The sequence below is a fragment of the Podospora pseudoanserina genome, chromosome 4 (genome assembly GCF_035222485.1).
Source record: "Podospora pseudoanserina strain CBS 124.78 chromosome 4, whole genome shotgun sequence".
Lineage (NCBI taxonomy): Eukaryota > Fungi > Ascomycota > Sordariomycetes > Sordariales > Podosporaceae > Podospora > Podospora pseudoanserina.
This window is the reverse complement of record NC_085923.1, coordinates 1,318,338-1,338,224: the sequence shown is the minus strand read 5'-3', so window position 1 is coordinate 1,338,224 and position 19,887 is coordinate 1,318,338. Positions and strand designations below refer to the sequence as shown.

The 19,887-nt window shown below is 52.2% G+C and overlaps 8 protein-coding genes across 8 annotated transcripts; 3 read left to right on the top strand and 5 right to left on the bottom strand.

Annotated features, from left to right (window-relative positions):
* Nucleotides 1-24: 24 nt before the first annotated feature.
* Nucleotides 25-1,764, bottom strand: QC764_409810 (uncharacterized protein). The gene is made up of 2 exons (XM_062947265.1): nucleotides 587-1,764; nucleotides 25-524 (listed from the first exon to the last, which is right to left on the bottom strand). The coding sequence occupies exons 1-2, from the start codon at nucleotides 1,496-1,498 to the stop codon at nucleotides 348-350; spliced, it is 1,089 nt and encodes a 362-aa protein (XP_062800268.1). The 5' UTR covers nucleotides 1,499-1,764; the 3' UTR covers nucleotides 25-347.
* A 319-nt stretch (nucleotides 1,765-2,083) lies between these two features.
* Nucleotides 2,084-5,385, bottom strand: HGT1_1 (high affinity glucose transporter). Its single transcript, XM_062947266.1, has 4 exons — nucleotides 4,102-5,385; nucleotides 3,598-4,000; nucleotides 3,105-3,506; nucleotides 2,084-3,040 (listed from the first exon to the last, which is right to left on the bottom strand). Exons 1-4 carry the CDS (start codon nucleotides 4,148-4,150, stop codon nucleotides 2,263-2,265), a joined length of 1,632 nt encoding a protein of 543 aa, XP_062800267.1. The 5' UTR covers nucleotides 4,151-5,385; the 3' UTR covers nucleotides 2,084-2,262.
* Nucleotides 5,386-5,599: 214 nt separating this feature from the next.
* QC764_409830 (uncharacterized protein) lies at nucleotides 5,600-8,577 on the bottom strand (the record flags this gene model as incomplete). The annotated part of the gene is made up of 3 exons (XM_062947267.1): nucleotides 5,600-6,489; nucleotides 6,546-7,248; nucleotides 7,304-8,577. 3 exons carry the CDS (start codon nucleotides 8,575-8,577, stop codon nucleotides 6,079-6,081), a joined length of 2,388 nt encoding a protein of 795 aa, XP_062800266.1. The 3' UTR covers nucleotides 5,600-6,078.
* A 452-nt stretch (nucleotides 8,578-9,029) lies between these two features.
* On the bottom strand, nucleotides 9,030-10,450 carry ARP6 (Actin-related protein 6; the record flags this gene model as incomplete). The annotated part of the gene is made up of 2 exons (XM_062947268.1): nucleotides 9,030-9,937; nucleotides 10,006-10,450. 2 exons carry the CDS (start codon nucleotides 10,448-10,450, stop codon nucleotides 9,030-9,032), a joined length of 1,353 nt encoding a protein of 450 aa, XP_062800265.1.
* Nucleotides 10,451-10,628: 178 nt separating this feature from the next.
* On the top strand, nucleotides 10,629-14,497 carry QC764_409860 (uncharacterized protein). The gene is made up of 3 exons (XM_062947270.1): nucleotides 10,629-12,064; nucleotides 12,153-12,942; nucleotides 13,018-14,497. The coding sequence occupies exons 2-3, from the start codon at nucleotides 12,491-12,493 to the stop codon at nucleotides 14,375-14,377; spliced, it is 1,812 nt and encodes a 603-aa protein (XP_062800263.1). The 5' UTR covers nucleotides 10,629-12,064; nucleotides 12,153-12,490; the 3' UTR covers nucleotides 14,378-14,497.
* QC764_409850 (uncharacterized protein) lies at nucleotides 10,665-11,753 on the bottom strand (the record flags this gene model as incomplete). Its single annotated transcript, XM_062947269.1, has 1 exon — nucleotides 10,665-11,753. One exon carries the CDS (start codon nucleotides 11,751-11,753, stop codon nucleotides 10,665-10,667), a length of 1,089 nt encoding a protein of 362 aa, XP_062800264.1.
* Nucleotides 14,498-15,306: 809 nt separating the features above from the next.
* QC764_0064090 (uncharacterized protein) lies at nucleotides 15,307-15,667 on the top strand (the record flags this gene model as incomplete). The annotated part of the gene is made up of 2 exons (XM_062940548.1): nucleotides 15,307-15,535; nucleotides 15,645-15,667. 2 exons carry the CDS (start codon nucleotides 15,307-15,309, stop codon nucleotides 15,665-15,667), a joined length of 252 nt encoding a protein of 83 aa, XP_062800262.1.
* Nucleotides 15,668-17,660: 1,993 nt separating this feature from the next.
* QC764_409870 (uncharacterized protein) lies at nucleotides 17,661-19,272 on the top strand (the record flags this gene model as incomplete). Its single annotated transcript, XM_062947271.1, has 4 exons — nucleotides 17,661-18,100; nucleotides 18,168-18,226; nucleotides 18,313-18,373; nucleotides 18,434-19,272. The coding sequence occupies 4 exons, from the start codon at nucleotides 17,661-17,663 to the stop codon at nucleotides 18,711-18,713; spliced, it is 840 nt and encodes a 279-aa protein (XP_062800261.1). The 3' UTR covers nucleotides 18,714-19,272.
* Nucleotides 19,273-19,887: the final 615 nt, after the last annotated feature.

The window sequence follows — 19,887 nt, the reverse complement described above, 5'->3', positions numbered from 1 at the left end:
GTAGAGGACAAGGCGAAACATCAGTTGGAAAAGATAAGTTCAAAGTTTCTCGGCCATAAAGAGGCTGAGTCCAACATCCTCTAGGTGGCTTAGGCTACCATGGTTGGGACCTTAGTTGTCCGAGCTTGTTTGCTTGAAAGGTCTTTGTATGACAAATTCTGAATCATTTCAAGCATCATTCGTCTCTTTTTACTACTACAGAGAACAAACACGGCTGCATGAGTTGTTTGAATCGTATTGAGCATAACAACAGAGAACATACCTAGTCTTCAAAGGTTGATATATGAAATATCTGCAAGGCTCTAATTAAATATACAAGTCAAATATCTAGTATAGGCAGACGCCCACTAAGCGTGGCCTTGGATAGCCTTTGGCTGGTAGAGTTCTTCAAGATACTTCTCCTCCTCCTCCGTTAACACCTTGCCGTTGGCAGAAATCACCTCCTCCATCCGTTCAATGCTGTTGAACCCGACAATGGGACTGGCAACTCTCTTGTTGATCCAAGCCAATGCAACGTGGGAAATCTATTTCAAACAGATCAGTCAGTCATCATATGCATACCCAAACAGAAGATGGGGCTACTCACAGGCCACTCATGCTTGTCCGCCAACTCAATGGCCCTTTTGATAATAGTAATGTCAGGCTCGACTGTACCATGGGCCCCAGGCTGGTTATCCTTCTCCCCCTTACTCCTATCCGTTGATCCAAACTGATCCAGCCTCCGGGCCAAATGGCCCCTGCATAACGGCGCCCATGGAATCAATCCCACCCCGGTGTCGTTGCAGAACCTGTTCATCTCCCTTTCCTCTTCACGATACAGCAAGTTGTAGTGATTTTGCATCGAGACAAACTTAGTCCAACCGTTTCTCTCGGCACAAAACTGCATCCTTGCAAACTGCGTCGCCCACATGCTGCTCGCTCCCAAATACCTCACCTTCCCGCTCTGCACAAGATCGTGCAGCGCCTTCATCGTCTCCTCGATGGGCGTCTCGGGATCGAAGCGGTGGATCTGCAGTAGATCAATGTAATCCGTATCCAGCCTCTTCAAGCTCGCCTCGACCTGGTTGAAAATCGCCGCTCTTGACAGACCACCCTGGTTGACGTAGTCCTTGGACTTGGTCACCATCTCCTTATTGTTCTGCCAGGCGGCAAGCTCGATTTCTTCGCCGACTGCCCAGAAGCACTTGGTCATGATGATGACTTTGTGGCGGGGGATGTCGTACTGCTTGAGGGCTTTCCCAATGAGGACTTCAGAGGCGCCGTTGCAGTACATGTTGGCCGTGTCCCAGGTGTTGAGTCCGCGGTCGTAGGCTGCTTTGAGGAGGGGGAGGGCCTTTTCCTCGCCGACTGCCCAGCTCATGGCGCGGGAGTCGCCGAAAGACATGCAGCCGAAGATAGGGACCGAGATCCGGAGGCCTGACTGGCCTAGGCGGCGGTATTCACATTTTGAGTTGGCAAGAGAGTCGATGAGAGCCTGCGTCTTAGGAGGGCCGCTCATTTTCACTGACTGCTGGGGGGTTTTGGAAGGCCTTAGGTGAGGATGTCTTGTTGAATCGCGGTTGATTCTCTAGAAGAAAGATGACCAGGAGAGATCTGACGTAGATACTTGCTACTTATGCACGGCGTCCATCTATCCACAGAGGTGTTTTCTTTGCCTCCTTGGTCTCCACGCTCGGCTTGTCACAAACATGAAGCTACCCCGCACAGGTTGAGGGGCAACCTCCACGGGGTTAAAAGGGATTAAGACATTGGTACCGATTGAAGCGCAAGACGTGGGACCTGCATCGTCAGAGCTTGACGTAGGAGCGGAACACTCGCTTCCGTTGCTGCATCGCTTGTGCCTTTATCCACTCCACCAGACTGAGACTATTGATGCCCAAGTCTTGAAATCATGATGCTTGGCAACACATACGAGGGTTGAGCTTTCGGGGTTTAGGATTTAAGTACGGAGATACGCCCTTTTGTTTGCATTGGTGGGTCGCTCTTCGAAGCTATTCCGGATTGACGGTGAGGACTTGTCAGAGCTAAGGACACATATCTACCACACAGAGCACACAAGCATCAAATTACAACTAAAACTTCCTTTAACAGTCCGCTATGCGCTCGCCTATGCATGTGGGAACAGTAGATAGATTCCACCCCATCAACAGACCTTCAAAAGCCAAATGTCCCCGGTTTTCTCAACCTAACAACCCTTTTGGTAATCAAAAGCCGCCGGAAAACCAACCGCTGCTCCCAAGTCTTCCCATTTGCTCCTAAGCCTCATGAGATAGGGTTTCCAGCCGGAGGAGTAGCCACCTTCTTCAACTCAACGCCCTGCTCTGGATCGCCGGCCACGGGTCGACCACCAGGAGGCACCGAGACCTTGACATTCCCCCTCTCAATCTCTCTCTCCAGCTCCTCCAACCTGCTTCCCCTATCAAACTTTTTCCAAGCTGGCCTCCCCGAGTTAAACACCTCGTCCATCTCCTCCAGTGTGAACCCCTTCGTCTCTGGCGCCATCAGTGCCATGTGGATGAAAGCCGCCCCGTTAAACGCAGCAAAGATGTAGTACATTTTGTAAGAGATGTTCCACAACAGCGGCGGCACGGCAAAGGCAAGTACCATGTTCCAGAACCAATTAGCCGATGTTGAAAGCGAAACAGCTTTGGCACGGATCTTGGACGGGAAAATCTCCGCTGGGTAGGTCCACGAGACAGGACCCCAAGTCGTGGCGAATGTAGCGACAAACAAGTACGAGCACGAGACAATGGCGGACGAAACAGGCCGGTTGTTAATAACAATCCAGGTGATGTCGCTGTTGTCGGGCGTTCTCGTCTCCTCCGTGTTGGGCTGTCCGTAATATTGTTGCAGGGCACCAGAAATGAATAGCCAAGTCATCATGCCGAATGATCCATAGATCAGGGAGGGACGACGGCCCCATTTATCGAGGAAGAGGATGGCTGGTAGGGTCATCACCACGTTGATGACGTATTGAATCGATGCTGTAGCCAAAGGAGAGGCAATCTGGGCGCCTTCCATGATGTAGACGATATAGTACCTGGTCATAATGTTAGTCTTCCATCCCCTCGCGTGAAAAGATGGTAACATGATAGGAGACCTACATCATGATGTTCATGCCACACAGCTGAGACCACATCTGAATACTCATGCCCAGTGCCACCCTCTTCAACATTCTTGGCTCAATGAGGGCTTTGAATGAAGACACAGCCTGCTCTCTCTCAAACTTCAAGGCATCTTCAATCTCCTGATATTGCGCCAGTACCTTGGGATGGCGAGTATTTCCCTTCCCATGTAGGTTCGCCAAAACCTGGAGAGCCTCCTCCCATCGATCCTTGGACGCCAACCAACGAGGACTGTAAGGGAAGAAGAAGAGACCCACGAAGAGGATGACAGCAGGCACCATTTGAATGCCCCATGGGATTCGGAAGGCGGCGGTTGGTTGATCGGGATCGCTTGGTCCACCTCCAGTGCCATGAGCAGCTCCGAACTGGATGAAATATTGACTTGACTCTTGCATTAGCTCAAACTATCTCCGAACGAGAGAAAGGGGAAAACTGAAAGAAAAAAAGAAAGTGTGGAAGGGGTCAAACTCACATCAAGATACCCCACGTGATAGCCCATTGTTGCAAGCTCACTACTCTGCCCCTGATCTCCTTGGGCGCAATCTCGCTCTGGTACACTGGCACAATCGCCGACGCGATGCCAACCGAGAAACCGCACACCACCCTGCCTATACACAGCATCGGAACATTTTGGGAGGCCGTCATGAGAATGGAACCGATGATCCATAGCACGCAAGAGATCTGTAGCGCCACCTTGCGCGAGTACTTATCCGCCAGGAAGGACGAGACGAGAGATCCCAGCAAAGAGCCAGCGGGCATGGAGGCGGTGATGCCTCCCTGTGTGTATGAAACTGGGTTGCTGAAGTAGCGCTTGTAGGCTTGGGTGCCTAGGGTGCCCGACAGAGACGAGATGTCGAAGCCGAAGAGGGCGCCGCCTGGCGGTTGTCATTGTCAGTGTTTGTCTCGTTTCAGCCACAAAGCGTCCAAAGTCGTCAGAAAAGAAGGAGATCAGGAAGAACAGCAGAAGGAAACATACCAATGGCGGCAAACCCGCATATAAAGTAAACATTGCTTGCCTGATACATGGTGTCTGAACAGCCTCGAGCACCGCTGAAGAAGTGCTGTCGGTTGATCAAGCACAACCAAATTTTTGACCATGGCACGACCTGATATAAAACCACCAAACAACCAAACGATCAGCAGTCAGCAGTGTCGGTGACCCTCCCCCAAAGTAGAAGGTGGGATACGAGACGAGAAAGCAGCGCCCACATGAGCCCACGAGGCGTAAAGCTTTCCTCTCTTTCCAAGGTCCGCGCCCGTAGGAAAGCATGGCACTTTTTGCATCTCCCACTCAACCGGGAACACCTCCCCGGATGTCAACGGCGCCCCATCCATACCATAGGTACCGCATACGACCAATATCCATCCTGTCCAGTAAGTAAAACCCAACGTTGCACAACCTCCTCCCACAGCCCATCCCATCCGGCCCGTTCTCATGCCTCCTCCCTTCTCCCTCCCAATAAACGAATTAAGCTTACCATCTCATTGCCAACCATCGTACAACCCAAGACCATGAATATATTACCCCAAACAGGTGCCCCCCCTAATTGGCCCACCGAACCTCACCATGCCAGTAACCCTGCGAGTTCCCGCAAGGCCAGATGAAAATTGTTCCGAAATGTCTCTCGTGCTTTTATTGTTCTTAATCACCGCCATCCTTGCAGTGTTACTTGCCCCATCAGAAACCTTGAAGCCTCATCCTCTGATACTCGTCTCTACCCCCATATTCACGTGGCGTTTTACTCACACAGATAAAACCGGTTGGTGGAGAAAATTCCCCGCCGCAAGAGTAGTAGGAAAAAAAAAAAAACAAAGATGCGGGCGGCATATGCCGTGGTTCGTTTCAACGGCTGCTTTGGTGGTGGGAGGGGACGTTGCAATACGCCCATTGGTGTGTAAATAGGCACTGTAGGTAGGTATCCATACAATTCTGACAACAGCAGGTGACTTCCTCAAGGTCGTGCAGGATAAATGCACGCTACCCAAAGCTCGACGCCTTGCCATCATCGTGTCCATCGGATTGGCCGGTATGGGACTTCTGCCAGAATAAAGTGTGGCCGAGGCAACGCCGTTGTCAGAACCCCCCAATCGTCATCATCCCGACTCCCGTGGGGCAGCCGTTGAGCTTAATCCTGGACCGTCCCCGGCGCACGGGGCCAAACGGTCCTGGGGTCCTCCTTGGCAGATCTTCAATGCCTTGCCAAGCGACGGGACCCAAGAATTACCACACCTCACCTCCCTCCTTTGTTCTCGATCCTCCACCCACCCACCCCCAATCCTCCCCGCAGCCACCCGCCAATGTGTGCAGCATGCAGTGAGAAAAGGGTGGACAGTGGAAAGCATACCTATATCATTGGAATAGCTTCCAATATCCGACAAGACTTTGATGTCTTGCGTGAATGACCCCCAGGATGCCCTCAACACCTGTTATCTTTCCATGTTAGTTTCACTAAAATCGAAGATGGAAACCGGAAAAAAAAAAGGAAGAATTCCTTGGTTGATTAGAACCGGATGACGGCCTATGTAATACACGGCGCAAAAGACTGCGAATAGGCGGGCAGCCTTTGGTTCGGCGACGGTCGGGCTGCCTGTCCTCGCTCTACACTACAATATTGGGTAAGTATGCATGGCAAAGAGGCCTCAATAACCACAGAGGCCACCTGCAAGCCAAGAGCTGCGACGTAGACTCTGTTATCACTTCAGCCTCGCTGCTTTACAAACGTGACAACCGCCTAAACATCTGAAGAGTCAAGGTGAAGGGACGCAAAAGCATAAGGGGTGTCGACACAGACCCAGCCCTACAGCCGCGGTCAGGGAGCTCGGCTATCCTGTTGGGTGGAAACCCTGACGCCCATGCTCCAACTGAGTAACTACGTGCCCCAAAAATGGACATGATGATGTTGCCCGCACTTCTCTCGTAACTCTTGCCAAAGATGTCAAGTGGTGCCCAAAGTCAGGGCCGCCTCCTGCTACCTCGAGGATTGCGGCGACGGTCGGAAGTATAATGAGACTGATGCGTTGGGTGCGACTGATGAGACTGATGATGAGTTTGCTGGTGAGATCGGGGTCTTGTTGAAAGCGGCGATCCCGGCTGCTGGTTAGCCAAACTCTCCAGGAAACTGCGCTGCTCTTCAAAGCTCGAGTAGTTGCCCCCCATGATGACACCGAGAATGCTGCCCTTTCCTCTGCGAGGATCCTCCGCCAGGGACCGCATCTTGTGTCGCAGATCGTCGTGAGCCCGGGCGAACAAGGCGAAAATGCTGCCTGTGTTGCTGGACCCGCCTGAGATGTCATTCTCTTCATTGTTGGGGTCAATGATGGAGAGCCGGTCGTAATTCTTATATGCAAACGAGTCCACTTGAGTCTGTTCAGAGTTAGCCATGGCGAATGGAGTGGCCTCATGCAAAGGAACAAACTAACCTTTCTGATATAGCCGGGCGGGTCGAGGCGAATGGCAACGTTCTGGTAGTCAAACTTGTTTCCGTACAAGTCGAAAAAGTGCATCAGGAGGTCACCGAGGTGACGGCGCGTGTCCATAGCCCCGCTCTGCACTTCGGGCATCATCTGGAGCATGCTCACGACGAGGCAAATGACCGAGAAGCCACCGATTCCGCCATTCACCGGTTCATTGAGACCTCGCATCAACAGGAAATGCTTGATCAGAGTCACCAACGCAGGCATTCCCGGATATATGTCTTTCCAGGCCAAAAACGTTTCAATAGCAGTGATTCCCGTGCTGTTCTCGAACGAGATGTCAACCTTGAGGCCTGTTTTCTGGTCAACAAACTTGGTCAGTGGGACTTTAGCTCTCGTAATGACTTCGATATCATCTTCCCAAGCCAATCCTTCTCTCAAAAGAAAGCTCTTGAATTGCCAGAGATGCTTCTTCAAGTTGTATTTCGCAGGCCCGCCGTGCAGGTAGCTGTCGGATACCATGACCATGTCCATGTCACCGGTTGGGAGGTAGAGGCCAGATGGAAACGAGCCAAAAGGTTGCATGTCCGAGTCACGCCAGTATCGGCGACAGAATGATCTCATCCGTTGCACCAGATCATGACGGAGGTGCTGCTCAAATTCTCGGGGTTTGATATAGTCATAAAAATCCACGATCTCCTTGTGAAGCCTTACGGAAGACAGCATTAGTTGCGGTTCATGTAAGGGGTTCAAAACGGACATACCAGACTATGGGATCTTTCGAATCTGAGTTGTCCATTCGTAACCAAGGAGTGGCTGACGTATGAGGAAGTGCTCGCCATTCCGGGATGATGTGCCCCCCCGAGGGCGCCTTGGCCGGTCTCTTGATCCTTGTATGGGGCATTTTTATCTGATCGTCATGCGTGCGTTTTCGGCTACCCAACGCAGCAGGGGTGGGATCGGGCATCAGAACCGGAACTCTAGATGGCCTACCAGAACCAGTATCCTTGTGGGGGAGAGTTGTGTCCTTGGCTGCAGGGGCACTCTCCAGCCCTGGTTTGCGTGTAGATACCAGATCGGATTCCTTGATATGCTCGCTGTCCTCGCTGTCATGGCCATCGTCACTGTCATCAAAGTCAAGGGAGATGAAGTCAGCAGCCTCACTAGGGAGTGATGTCCTGGTCTCCTTGGCCTGAACACGGGCCTTGCGGATCAGTTGCACAACGTCTTTCTTCTTTTGGCCAGAAGTCTCCGGTGGCAAAGCTGTGTAAGGGTCGGGGTTGGACCACTTTGGCACATCATCGGCAGCCGACTGGTCGATCGAAACCCGGGCTCGTTTGCTGGAGGGTTCAGCGTCGCCGTTCTCTTCGTCACCAGAGATATCCATCTCGGCCTCTTCGCTATCTGAGAGCTCGTCCACATTTCTGTATGTTACGCCGCCTTGCTCGTCAAAGAATGCTTGCTCGTCACCAACATTGTGGTCGGTGTGAAGAAGATCTCGCTCGGCAGCCACAAATGGTCGCCATGGTTGGCGAAACTTCCCGCCTCGGCCTAGACGACCTCGGGCGCCTGGGCCGCTGCGGAAATCACGCCCTCCACGGCCACCTTGAGGCCCCCGATCATTACGAAGTCTGCGGTTGTTCTGGGGCCGGTAAGAGTCCGGCTCCTGCTGCAGTCCGACAGGTTTCTCTACCCGAAAGGTGAAGTCGCTTTGCGGCATACGGTAGTTGTCGACACCCGGCGGGGGCGGATACGAGGGCTGAGGAGGAGGATTGTATGCTGGCGGCGCGGGTGCGGGGGCTCCGTAGGACGAGCGGGAGTCGTATCCCTTGTGCTTTGAATGGCCATAACTGTTCGATGAGGGACTGGGAGGGCGATAAGAGTCGCCGTTGTCCCTGTAGTCTCGGCGGGGCGGGGGGGACGAAACGCGGGCACGCGAGGAGCGGTCACGGTTGTTGCGATCATTGCCGTGGCGATAATCGCGCGACTGGCTGTCGTAGCCGTGTTTCGATTGTTGTCGCCGTGAGTTGTAGGACATGTTGGTCGCCTTGATCCACTGATGCCGCCGAGGCGATGTTGGTCGGACGTTGATTCTGGCGACCCAAGCTGAACGCGCTCCGACTCGACCGTTGGGTATCCAGATTTTGAATTCAAGGTTCAAATTCCCAGGGAAGTGGACAAGGCCAAAAGTTACCTTGGCGTGCGCCAGGCAAGCTTGTAGTAGCGCTAAGGCCTAGATAAAGCTAGCGCAGCTGCCCCACCTGCCAACCGAGCAACCTATCAAATGCTAAATGCACACTCCAAATGGCTCAAATGCTTGGCATCTCAATCTGGTGGAAGTGAAAGAGCTACCGAATACCTTGTGGCTTTAAAGGCCAGTCAGGTTTTCTGCCAAAAGAATGCATTACTATACAAACAAGACAAATCTTGGGTCTGTGTGTGTGTGTGTGGGGGGGGGAGTATCATAGCTAAGTTATATTTTACATGTTTTCATCTTGATGTATCAACCCCAAGCCCAAGCGCAAACTTCCGAGCCACCCACGCGGCTCCGTGTTCTTCATATTCTTGCTTGGTCACTGCCAATCGGTCTGCGTGTTCATGCCTGGCAAAGTTGGCAGCACCCAGCCAGGTGCTGACAATGGGGTCCTCGGGACGGGCTACCCGGACCACACATTCGTCCGGGACTCTTTCCAGCAACTCAACCTGAAGACGCTGGATAAAATTGACAAACTTTGCGTTCCCTCCTACCACCACTATATTGGCCAGCAGTCCTGGCCACAGCCCGACAGGGAGGACCGAAAGTGACTGCATAACCAGATCCGCCAGTCCAGGCTGCCGAAGCCCAATGTCGGTCGGATTGAACAGCACCTCGGGCACAGAGAAGCGTTCATTTCGAAGAGTCAAGATATCCTCGGTGGAGACGGCGCTCTTCCTTGCCCGAGCGGCAGCACCTGGCTCGTGGTCTCGAACAATGCCGTGAAATCGCGTGTGGGAGTCAGGGAGCACATAATCTTTTGCGATACCCCCACCGGTGGCGTAGTCCTTTCGTCGTTCTCCTCGCGTGCCCTTCCACGTCTTGTCAAGGTCTCCCTTGAAGTCCAGAGAAACATAGCAGGCGGCCTCCTTCATCTCGTTCACAATGTATGTCTCGTTACGCATATCGAAGTGGCGCACAGAGAGTAGGCGGGTAAGGTGGTTGGTCAGCAGCTTGCCGCCTACATCGAGTCTCCGAATGGCGGTGTGTAGCGGCCTTCCTTGCAAGATGGGCGTCATGGTTGTGTGGGAGTATCCTGAATCTACCAACAAAATAACTTCGGCGGGTACATCAATGATAGTATCGGGGGTCCTTGGGGTGTGGAATATGGCCTGTATGTCTTGGTAGGCGTTGAACGAGGGGCCTGGTGACCAGACACTGTCAGCATCTGCGCAGAAAAAGAAGGGCCCAAGAGGACAAGGCAAAACACACCGATGCCCCGATAATAACTGGAGAATCCATACTCTTCAAATACAATCTGGTCACAATGTGTCTGAAGAGCTGGTAGCGAGTTTGGCTGCTCAGCGAGCACCAAGCGGGTTGTTGAGGGATCGCATCTTTGGGGGGCTTTGTCGTCAAAGAAGGCGCGGTCCCAGATTTCTTTCTGAGCTTCCCAATTGACGATAAATCCTTTCTCTACTGGCCTCCGGAAGGTAATCTCGCCAAAATCCTTGCACTTTTCCAGCTCGGCGCCGACATAGGTCTTGTTGTGGCGGTCGCGGGCGATGCAGTTAGGGATGACGCGGGGCGCGTTATCGCTCGTGTCGTCGTCGACGGTGACAAAGCCTGCCTTGATGGTGTCAGCCCCATTATCGAGAACTAGGGTTGACGACGGCGGCGCCGGGCCAGCGGACTTTGGTTTTCGTCCTGGTGCCATCGCATCTTGTATGCAGTGGGAAAGCTGACGTTCTCAGCCAGCAAGGTTCCTACCAACCCGTCAAGAACAGCTGCCGGCCCGGCTCGGTCCGACGATGCCAAGACTGATGGACACTCAATCGTCTTTACACAAACCGCAACAATAGGGACTGGCAGGCTCTATCTATTATACATTTGGTAGCAAGGATGCGCTGGGCACAATTTTAGCCGATGGGTCACAGGCACTCAAGTCGAAGGCTTTCTCCAATCTTTCCAACCTTCAAAAGCTCAGCTTCCTTGTTCAGAGCATCAATTTCGGCCTGCACAAACGGGATGCCTTCAGCGAGCCTCTTCTTCTCCGTCAATAGCTCAATCTCGCCCGGAAAATATATCCTTTCCACGCCCTCCATTTTCTTTGAACTCACCACTCGATGATACAACGTTGTCATCCGGCCTTTAAACTCATCCATGCTCATGAACAAGTCCGGCTTGATGGCGACAAGGAAATGTCCGACATCACCGGGCTGAGACATGTCATAAGGTCCAGTGACACCGCCGGCAAATGCTGAACCAGAAAGAACACCTGAAAAGACATCCATCATGATGGCCAACCCGGACCCTTTCGGTCCACCCATGGGCAACATCACACCTCCATCGAGTGCCTTATCCGGGTCATTCGTTGGTCTCCCTTCAGCATCCAAGGCCCAGACCCCCGGTATCTTCTCCCCTCTTCTCTTCGCCTTATGAATCTTTCCTCTCGCCGCAACCGAGGGCGCCATATCTAATATGAATGGTATCGACCCTTCACCGCCCGGCGCACCACAGGCAATAGGCGAGACCCCCAGCAGCTTCTCCTTCCCACCCCATGCCGGAAGAGCAGGAGATGAGTTGGTGAAAACCAAGCTCATCATCCCGGCGTCAACAGCTTGCTGCACGATCCAAGCCGACATGCCAAAGTGGTTGCTGTGCTTGACGCTGGCCATTCCAATGCCGAGCGTCTTGGCCATCTCGATGGCTGTCTTCATCGCCAAGTGGGCTGCGGGGAAGCCAAAGCCATTATGACCATCTACCTGAGCCACAACCGGAGTAATTTGAGTGAGAGTGGGCTCTGCTTTGGGATCAAGGATTCCATTGCGAATGCGGGCGAGATAAGATGGCAGACGGTTGATACCGTGGCTTTCGACGCCACGCAGGTCGGCTTGGACTAGGCCCAGGGCGACGGTTTTGGCATTTTGGAGGGATACTCCAGAGGCTACGAGGAGCGAGACGACAAATAGCCGGGCATCTCTGTGGTTGACATGGACGTATTCTGGTAGTCCTCCCATTGTGACTGATGACACGGGCAAGGGTGATGGATACTCGGCGGGTGTTAGAAAGGGGGCCGGTCTCTTGACATATGTTGCCATTGGGTCGAAGAAGCCAACGGGGGAACGGTGGCACACGGGCCCCGCTTCACTAAGACGGTAGGTTATAGGCCCGGAGAATAATGTGGGGATGAGTCAAATTCCTTGCTGGAGATCCGGGGTACCAGTAGCCACCAAATGCTTCTTTCAACGTCCAAATCAACCTGAGACCATCATTCTCTAGCAGCGGTTATCTTATATCAAGTATACCTCTCGGAGCCGTTCGATTGTCTGTAAGTGCCGTGCTGGAAAAAAAACCCCACAACTGTCTATCTCGGCACCATTGACAGGGCGGCCAACTTGCAACTCGCCGAACCACAGACAACCTACCGTAGCGAAGGATCTCAGCAAAGTCCAGAATTACATACCCATGTAACTCCCAGTGTGGTTCCCTCGTTATGAATAGCCGAGACAAGGCCGGGCTCCGGACTTGCTGGCCAGTCACAAAATTTCTCGGTTTTGCAGCACCTGCCTGAATGGGATTCACATGTAACACACAACAAGTACAACGTTCACCTTTGCACTCGCAATGAGACCGACAAAGTTACATCAACGAGATCGACGAGCAGCAGACGTTCAACTGCCGGACCATGGTTCAGTGACGCCATGGGGCCACGCCGTCGGATAGGGCAGATCGACGTCCCTTCTGTCTACCTAGCATGTCACCGTATCACCATCTCTGCGTGTTCACAAGAGACACCCCACCTCATATGGACTACTTAGGTAGGTGTGATCCTCCCAGACGAGTTTCCTTTTTCATCTGGATTATCTGCGTTCTGCTTTTTTTTTCTTTTTCTGCTCCTTCGTATTTTGTTTTGCCGTGTCAGCACAGAATGGCGGGGGGCGTGAAGAAGCCTGTGAACATCTTTCGGCTCCAGGATTTGGGCGAACCAAAAGAAATCTTCAATTGGAGATTATGGTTTGCCGTGTTCTCTTTCGGCCTTTTGGGCGCAGCACGAGGCGTTGACGAGGGCTTGATCAGCGGCGCCTTCAACAGCAAGCACTTCCAGGGCACCATCAATTACAGCTCCTATACCGAGGTTAAGCAAGCCAACATCAAAGCCAATGTTTCCTCCATGGTTCAACTAGGGAGTGTTGGGGGGGCTCTGATGTAGGTCAAGGTTCCATCTGCCAACTACCCTGCGCGTCGCCGGTCACGCGTTTGTCATGCTGACTTGAGCTTCAGCGCCTTCCTCATCTGTGACAGGATCGGACGCATCTGGGCTACACGGCAGCTCTGTCTGCTGTGGGTGTTGGGCATTGTCATCTTCATGGGAGCCAAAGGCAATCTGAGCGCCATATATGCTGGTCGGTTTATCGTCGGACTTGGCGTTGGACAAACACCTGTTGTTGGTCCTGTCTACATTGCGGAAATTGCCCCGGCCAGTGTCAGGGGGTTGTGTACATGCATCTTCACCGGTTTTGTGTACTTGGGCATCGTCTTGGCATACTTTACGAATTACGGCTGTCAAGTCAACCTGGGTGATACAACGGCAGCTCGCTGGGAAGTGCCGACAATTTTGTATCTCATCTTTGCAGTCTTGATATTTACTTTAAGCCTCTTTCAGTACGAGTCTCCGCGGTACCTGATCAAGCAAGGTCAGCATAAGATGGCCGTTCATGTCATGGCTCGTCTTCGAAACCTGTCCCCAGAACATAACTATGTAACTCAGGAGATCAGCGCCATCACGTCAAGCCGTTTGGAAGAGATGGATGCAGCTGTGGGATCTGGATGGATGGGAATCTTGAAGGAGGCATTCACTGTCCCAACGAACCTCTACCGCGTATGCCTCACCATCTGCGCACAGATACTGTCACAATGGTCTGCTGCTGGTTCTATCACACTCTACGCCCCAGACCTGTTCAACATTCTTGGGATAACTGGAACAGACAGGACGCTTCGGGTGACAGCTGTGTTTGGCATCGTTAAGCTCACTGCCGCCGTGGTATGCGCCCTCTTCCTCGTCGATTTCATCGGCCGAAAGCGCTCGCTGCTTATTGGCATCACCTTGCAGGCTGTGTCGATGATCTACGTTGCCGTTTCCCACCCTGCAGTCCCCGAGTTGGGCATACAAGAGGGCTATCTCCTCAGCCCCTCGCAGTCAGGACTTTCCAAGGGTGCGATTGCTATGATCTACATTTCAGGTTTCGGTTGGGCGTTGGGATGGAACAGCATGCAATATCTACTCACGGCGGAGCTTTTCCCCTTGAGAATCCGGGCTTTTTGCACCTCACTCGCCATGTCGTTTCATTTTGCCAATCAATACGGGAATACACGGGCTGTGCCAAACATGCTTCTCCAGTTGGAACTCGGAGGTATCTCACCAAAGGGGACATTTTGGTCCGTTGCCATCGTTACCATTCCTGGTGCGGTATGGGTGTTTTTCATAGTGCTGGAGACGGCAGGTCGAAGCTTGGAGAGCATGGACTCGCTATTCTCACTGCCTTGGTACAAAATTGGGAGGTATGGAAAGCGGAATGCTGATTTGAGTGACTTGAACCGCCTCAGGTTGGCGAAGAAAATGTCATTATCGGAAAGGCCATGAAGGATGAGGTCGAGAAGAAATGATTAATCGATGACCTATCTTTTTTCTCTTTGATTATTTTGATTGCTATTGCTGGTTATGTTGGCATTATCATACACTTCCGAGATCACGGATGTGCCGAGATCGGAATATAGTAGTCCCTGATACTCTGAAAGCGATGGCCGCCAAAAAGGATATCTTGATCGGATCTCATGGGACGGCAGTTCCAAATTCTAACGAGCTCTCGACACCATCTTCTGACCGAATTAGAGTCTCGCCAACGAATGCCCATTTCGATACTTCACACCATACTGCTGACTACCAAGACCACCTGAACATGGCAAGAGAGGGCAGGATTCAACATTGTCAGTCAACAAAGCCCCCAAGGAATATGCACGTTTCAGACACACTGGATCCGGTCCGTAAACTCGCATAGGCGCCCAGCTCTTCCACTCACTCTGCCTCATAACAATCTCGTGTGGTGTCTTACTGAATCAAAGGGTCCTCGCCGTGTCGCCTGACGAAGCTGGCTGAACGAAGCCAAAGCGAGGGGAGCCGGACAGTCACTGAACAGACGAAGGAAGTGGTTGATGGTGGGGCGGCACGTACTGCACGGTCGATAATACAACAGGAGCATGACCAATGGCAACTGAAAGGATGGATGACGAATCAGCGTCCCGTTCAACGCTTTGAACCGTTTCCCCCAACTGACTGTCTTTTCGAGATACCAAGATTCTTCAGCCATTTTCCTGATCATCAAGACTGAGTCCGGAGCTTCCCGTGTCTCTCTTGGCCCTGCACGCATCCACGCTGGCCTCTTGTAGAAGTCCCCGAGAAGCGATACGGGAAGATTGACGAGGTTTTGCAACACCTGATTGGTTCGCTCTGGTTCATCCCATCTTTGAATTGTGCGGTTACATCACGGCTATCACCTCGACTTCCATACATGCATGTACTCTCAGCGCTTGCTCATGACCCACCCGCACCCCCTCTACCTCTCAGCCCTTCAAGCCACGGCGCATACAATAAAACGGCTCTTGGAATCGAGACAGTGGAGGGCTCGCGGAAATGCTCGGTCCAGCGATCATGGTGTGTTCACCGACGTCAATCAAGTGCCCTTCGCGCCCGGCGAATGGAGAATGGAGAATGTGACGACTGGGGAGGTTAAGGCTGAGTCTGGTCTATGGTACGGTACTTGTATCCGACCTGGGCATTGAATACGATTGCAACCCCCCCCCTTGAAAACCAACATGCATCCCTGCCTGCAACGTGCTGACGGTCTGGGTAGTATCCGACCCTGCGGTTGCCTAATAGCGAACATGCATTCGGCATGGCCGGCACTGTCTCTTCCCGGCCAGAGTGCCAGCTTTTGCTCGCGGAAGGTGTCAAGATTGACAAGATGTCACTTGGAGATGGTGGAGCTGAGAAGGGAAGTAGCGAGGACGGGGACCTTGCAGCCATGCAGCTGGGCAAGGCAGATCAGCCAATCTATTGTCTCTCCGATACCACCAATAAATCTCGAGCGAATTTCCAACGGGCTCGCTGCAGACTGCAGACGCCTCGCATCACGCATCACGCGCTTTCAACTTATTCCATCCTCCACTTCCTCCTCCACCTCCTCCCCCATCATCGCTGGCTGCATGCGCAGGAAGATCACCCGTCTGGATCGAGTGCCCTCGACTCACCGAATCACAGGCCTCACACTCCGACCCCGCACAGAACTTGGCCATGCCAGAACGTGGCCACCACCACGCACACTCCCAATAGTTCGCGGGAGAAACTGGGGGCTAATACTACTCTGGCATCGTCAGCCGCCCTGCTACACCCCACGCTGTGGACTCTACATCCGACACTACCTCGACGCTACCTAGGGTAGTCAGTCCCAAGACACCCTACCTCCCCAAGCCTCCGAACGCCTCCCAAGCCTACCAAGGCCTGTCTACCTCCCTATTACGTCCGATACTGGACTACTACCGACATCACGTCACATTTAGCTACCTCTGCTACGCAGTAGTGTCGGATTACGCTTTGCTGAGAAAGGAAAATCTGCATCAAAATGCGTCAAGAAGGTCTGGATGCCCAGCTCACGGCCTTTGCGCCACACGAGAACCGTTCCTCTTTCTTGTTCCCATGTGTCATTGAGTGCCTCTTTGATATCCACATCACATCGCCCCGTCTGACAGGAACGGTTGCGGCACAGAGCAGGCTTGGACCTTGGCAGTCTTTCTGCACCGCACCGCCCCTCCCCCCCTACCGTCAACACCGTCGATACCCTTCAACTCGTCCGAAAACCTGGAATCTGCTCCGGTCTGGGGGCAGGGGTAGGGGTGCTGAAGGAAGAAGCCCAGTTTTGAAGGAGTGAAGGAAGGATTCTGGATGTGGTGCAAGGGTAAGCTGGATGGAACCTTCTTTCGAAGCCTCCGGCTGGTTCGGTTCGTACTGAGCGTTGCGTGCCGCAGACGTTGCCATTCCGAGACAGCCCGTGTTGATTTTCTCACTGCCGTTGCCGTTATTTTCCATACCCATAGGTTGTGTTTTGCGAGATGGAAAGCTGAGAGGCCGTCCGGAAGTGTTGAGGTTGGCGTCCTCCCAGATACAACAAGTAGCAGCTAGTCGCAGCAATGTATGTTTCACACCATTCCTGGCCTAGAACCTCGCCCCTGACTGCAGCTCGCTTCCTCTTCACCCGCGCTAACTTTGTGACCGACCAGCTCCTCGGGGCACACTTCGTCTTTGGCCGAGGAAACCCAGTCATCAATGTGCCTCTTTCCCCTGGAGCCAATGTGGGGAAACACAACAGGCACGATTCCATGTTCCTGGAGTGATGCCGAGAGCAATACATCTGGAAAAGGAAAGGCTAGCCCGGAATATCGACTACATTCCATGCAAGTCTAAGGCCAAACTTGGCCCCGGCGCGCTTGAAGGTGTGGTAGGTGGAGGTACCTATGACTCTGACTCGACTTCAGATGAACTGATCTCGCTCCGCTAAACCATTCACTTTCTCTTGAAGAACCCCACTGGACGTCGGCGCAGAGCAGACGATGGAAGAACCCGTCCGCGTTCGTCGTGTTCCTTCAAAACCCTTCCCCCGACTGCAAGAAGATATAATAACCTCCCCCCAAGCCACCCAATCCTTCCGCCCAATATGAAGTCTTGATAAGGCCGCAAACCTCAAACTTTCACCCGAATTGCATCCAACTACCACCTCGCCTGTCTCCTGGCGTTGCTCGGCTCTATACTTTGCACTCTATTTTATATTGCTCAACCTCTCTTTCCCACTTGCCCACCCCCCTCTATCGTCGCCATGAGGTGGTTTCAGTTGCTTCTCCTCGGCTCGGCTCTTCTCCTTGAAAATGCCACCGCCCTCAAGTACGAGGTAACGGGTACCCGAAAGGGTGTACCCATCCCCAAGGAGCAGATCAAGTTCGCACCCTACCAGTTTGGTCGTAGCAAGAACAACGGTCCGGGTGCTGTCCAGCCTGCCCCTACCAAGATCAAGAAGAAGAGAGCCAACCCCATCTCGAGCAGCGCCAACTGGTGCGGTGCCGTAAACCACTCGCCAACCACCAACAAGATCAAGAGCATCCATTCCTTCTGGCAGGTTCCGGGCTGTACCAAAAGAACGGGCCAAACCTATCCCCAAGCCGCTGCTGTCTGGATCGGCATTGACGGCAACACATGGCCCTCGGCCCTGCTGCAGTCGGGCACTGTCTGTAAGATTGACACTTCCACTTCCGCCACAAGGTGAGTTTACTCTTTGAAATCGTAGACTGGATGGGTCGAGTATCAGCTTGCTAATTAACTGTTCCAGACACGAAGCTTGGTGGCAATGGGTTCCTGACACTGCATTTACCATCTCGACCATGCCCCGTAAGTCTTGCTCTGCCCTGCCTGCCCTTATCACCTGAGATGTGAACTCCTTTTGCTAACGTGACGTGTTTGCTCTCCACCTATAGTCGCCGTAGGAGACTGGATCGAAGTCACAATCAATACAACATCTGACACCGCAGCCACCATGTGAGCCTTTTTCCTTCCTTCATTCCTTCCACATGATCAAAACCAACACCTCTTCCCTAGCAAATTCGACAACGTCAGCCAGGACGAACAAGTCATCGTCAACGTGACTTCTGGCCCGACCCTCGCCCGCAAGGACGCAGACTGGGTCGTGGAGAGGCCCTACTATGGATCGAGCCTCGCCGGCTTTCCCAGGTTCGACACGACTTGGTTTGAGGACTCATATGCCACACGCACGACGGGCGGCAACCTTGGGATTCTGGGCGCGACGCAGTACCAGATTCCGAGTTTGTGCAATTCGACAGAGTATGACAATGCCAATTCGGTTTCTTTCTCGCTTTAAGGGTTTTTCCATTCTTTTCTCCTTTTGAAGGGATGCTGGGGGGTTAATGGGATTAAGGGGGGTTGGTTTTTCCTTTTTCCATCGACATATCTTTTTTTTTTGTCTTGGAAGTCATGGGATTGATTACCTACTGGGTTTTTTTGGATATGGTTAGGGCGGCAGGTGGTGGGTTAAGGGCTTATTTGAGATACCTCTATTTCCTTTTCTTTATTATATCCGGCTAGTATAATTGTGGCAGCTCAAGTTTGGGTTGTTTTGAAATCTTATAGGATCTTGGGAGGGGACTTGGTTGCATATTTTGTCTTGTCCTGTCTGGGATACTGATTCTGGGAGTTGGATATCAGCCTTGTGGTGTTGTGAAGTGTAACGATAATAGGGGTCTCATATTAGGTTTCTGTTATTGTTTTGTCTTGGTCGCTATATATGCAGGGGGTGGCTTTACATGATGTACCTTTCAGCTTGTCATTGGGCAGATGTGTTTATGCAAGTGTGGCTTGTCAGGTGATGCAACCTGAATGATGAGAGACGTCATATAGGTCATTCAGTGAATGGAAAAGAGCAAGTTTTTTTTTTTTATCTCTGAGCAATGATGACCCTCTCTGTCAATTTTCATCTGTTGTATGCATAGGGGTTCATATCTAGCAGATGTGAGACATCTTTTGATGGGAGATGGCCAGTGCATGAAAGTCAGGGGTAAATATCATCTGCATCATGTAGATGGTCAAGCTCTGGATAAAATGATTGGTTCTACAAGTCAGTAAGACTGATGATCATTATCAATTTGTACCTTGATAAAAAGAAAATAGGGATCCTACTTTTTTTTTAGATCTATTGGCTATCTTGTGAGGTATGATCACTTTTGCAGTGCCAGTTATTTTGTCCACGCCGTGATGGTTTTCTCTCAAGATGACCTTCTATCAGAAAATTGCCATTAGGCTCTCCTAGACACTCCTGAAAATATTTCTCTGTGACAGAGTATTCTTATCATAGACTCGTCCAGGTTTCACAAGAGTGCCGCGATGAAGTGCAGCTGGCATAGGAATTCATCAGGTCAAAGCACACGGAGATCAAGCAATGCCAGTGAACATCACAAATTGTAATAGCAAACTTCTCATGTGGTGCTATCGGCAATTTTGGCAAGGTGGCATGAAGAGTCACAAAGTGATTCCTTTGA

Bases quoted from the DNA above. Each gene is read 5' to 3' on its own strand.
- QC764_409810 (XM_062947265.1), bottom strand. From the start codon at position 1,498: ATGAGCGGCCCTCCTAAGACGCAGGCTCTCATCGACTCTCTTGCCAAC. The intron at 525-586 runs GTGAGTAGCCCC...TGTTTGAAATAG, and splicing joins CGGACAAGCATGAGTGGCCT to ATTTCCCACGTTGCATTGGC.
- HGT1_1 (XM_062947266.1), bottom strand. From the start codon at position 4,150: ATGTATCAGGCAAGCAATGTTTACTTTATATGCGGGTTTGCCGCCATT. The intron at 4,001-4,101 runs GTATGTTTCCTT...GACAACCGCCAG, and splicing joins ATGCGGGTTTGCCGCCATTG to GCGGCGCCCTCTTCGGCTTC. The intron at 3,507-3,597 runs GTGAGTTTGACC...GCAAGAGTCAAG, and splicing joins ATCACGTGGGGTATCTTGAT to TCAATATTTCATCCAGTTCG.
- QC764_409860 (XM_062947270.1), top strand. From the start codon at position 12,491: ATGTCACCGTATCACCATCTCTGCGTGTTCACAAGAGACACCCCACCT. The intron at 12,943-13,017 runs GTAGGTCAAGGT...CTTGAGCTTCAG, and splicing joins AGTGTTGGGGGGGCTCTGAT to CGCCTTCCTCATCTGTGACA.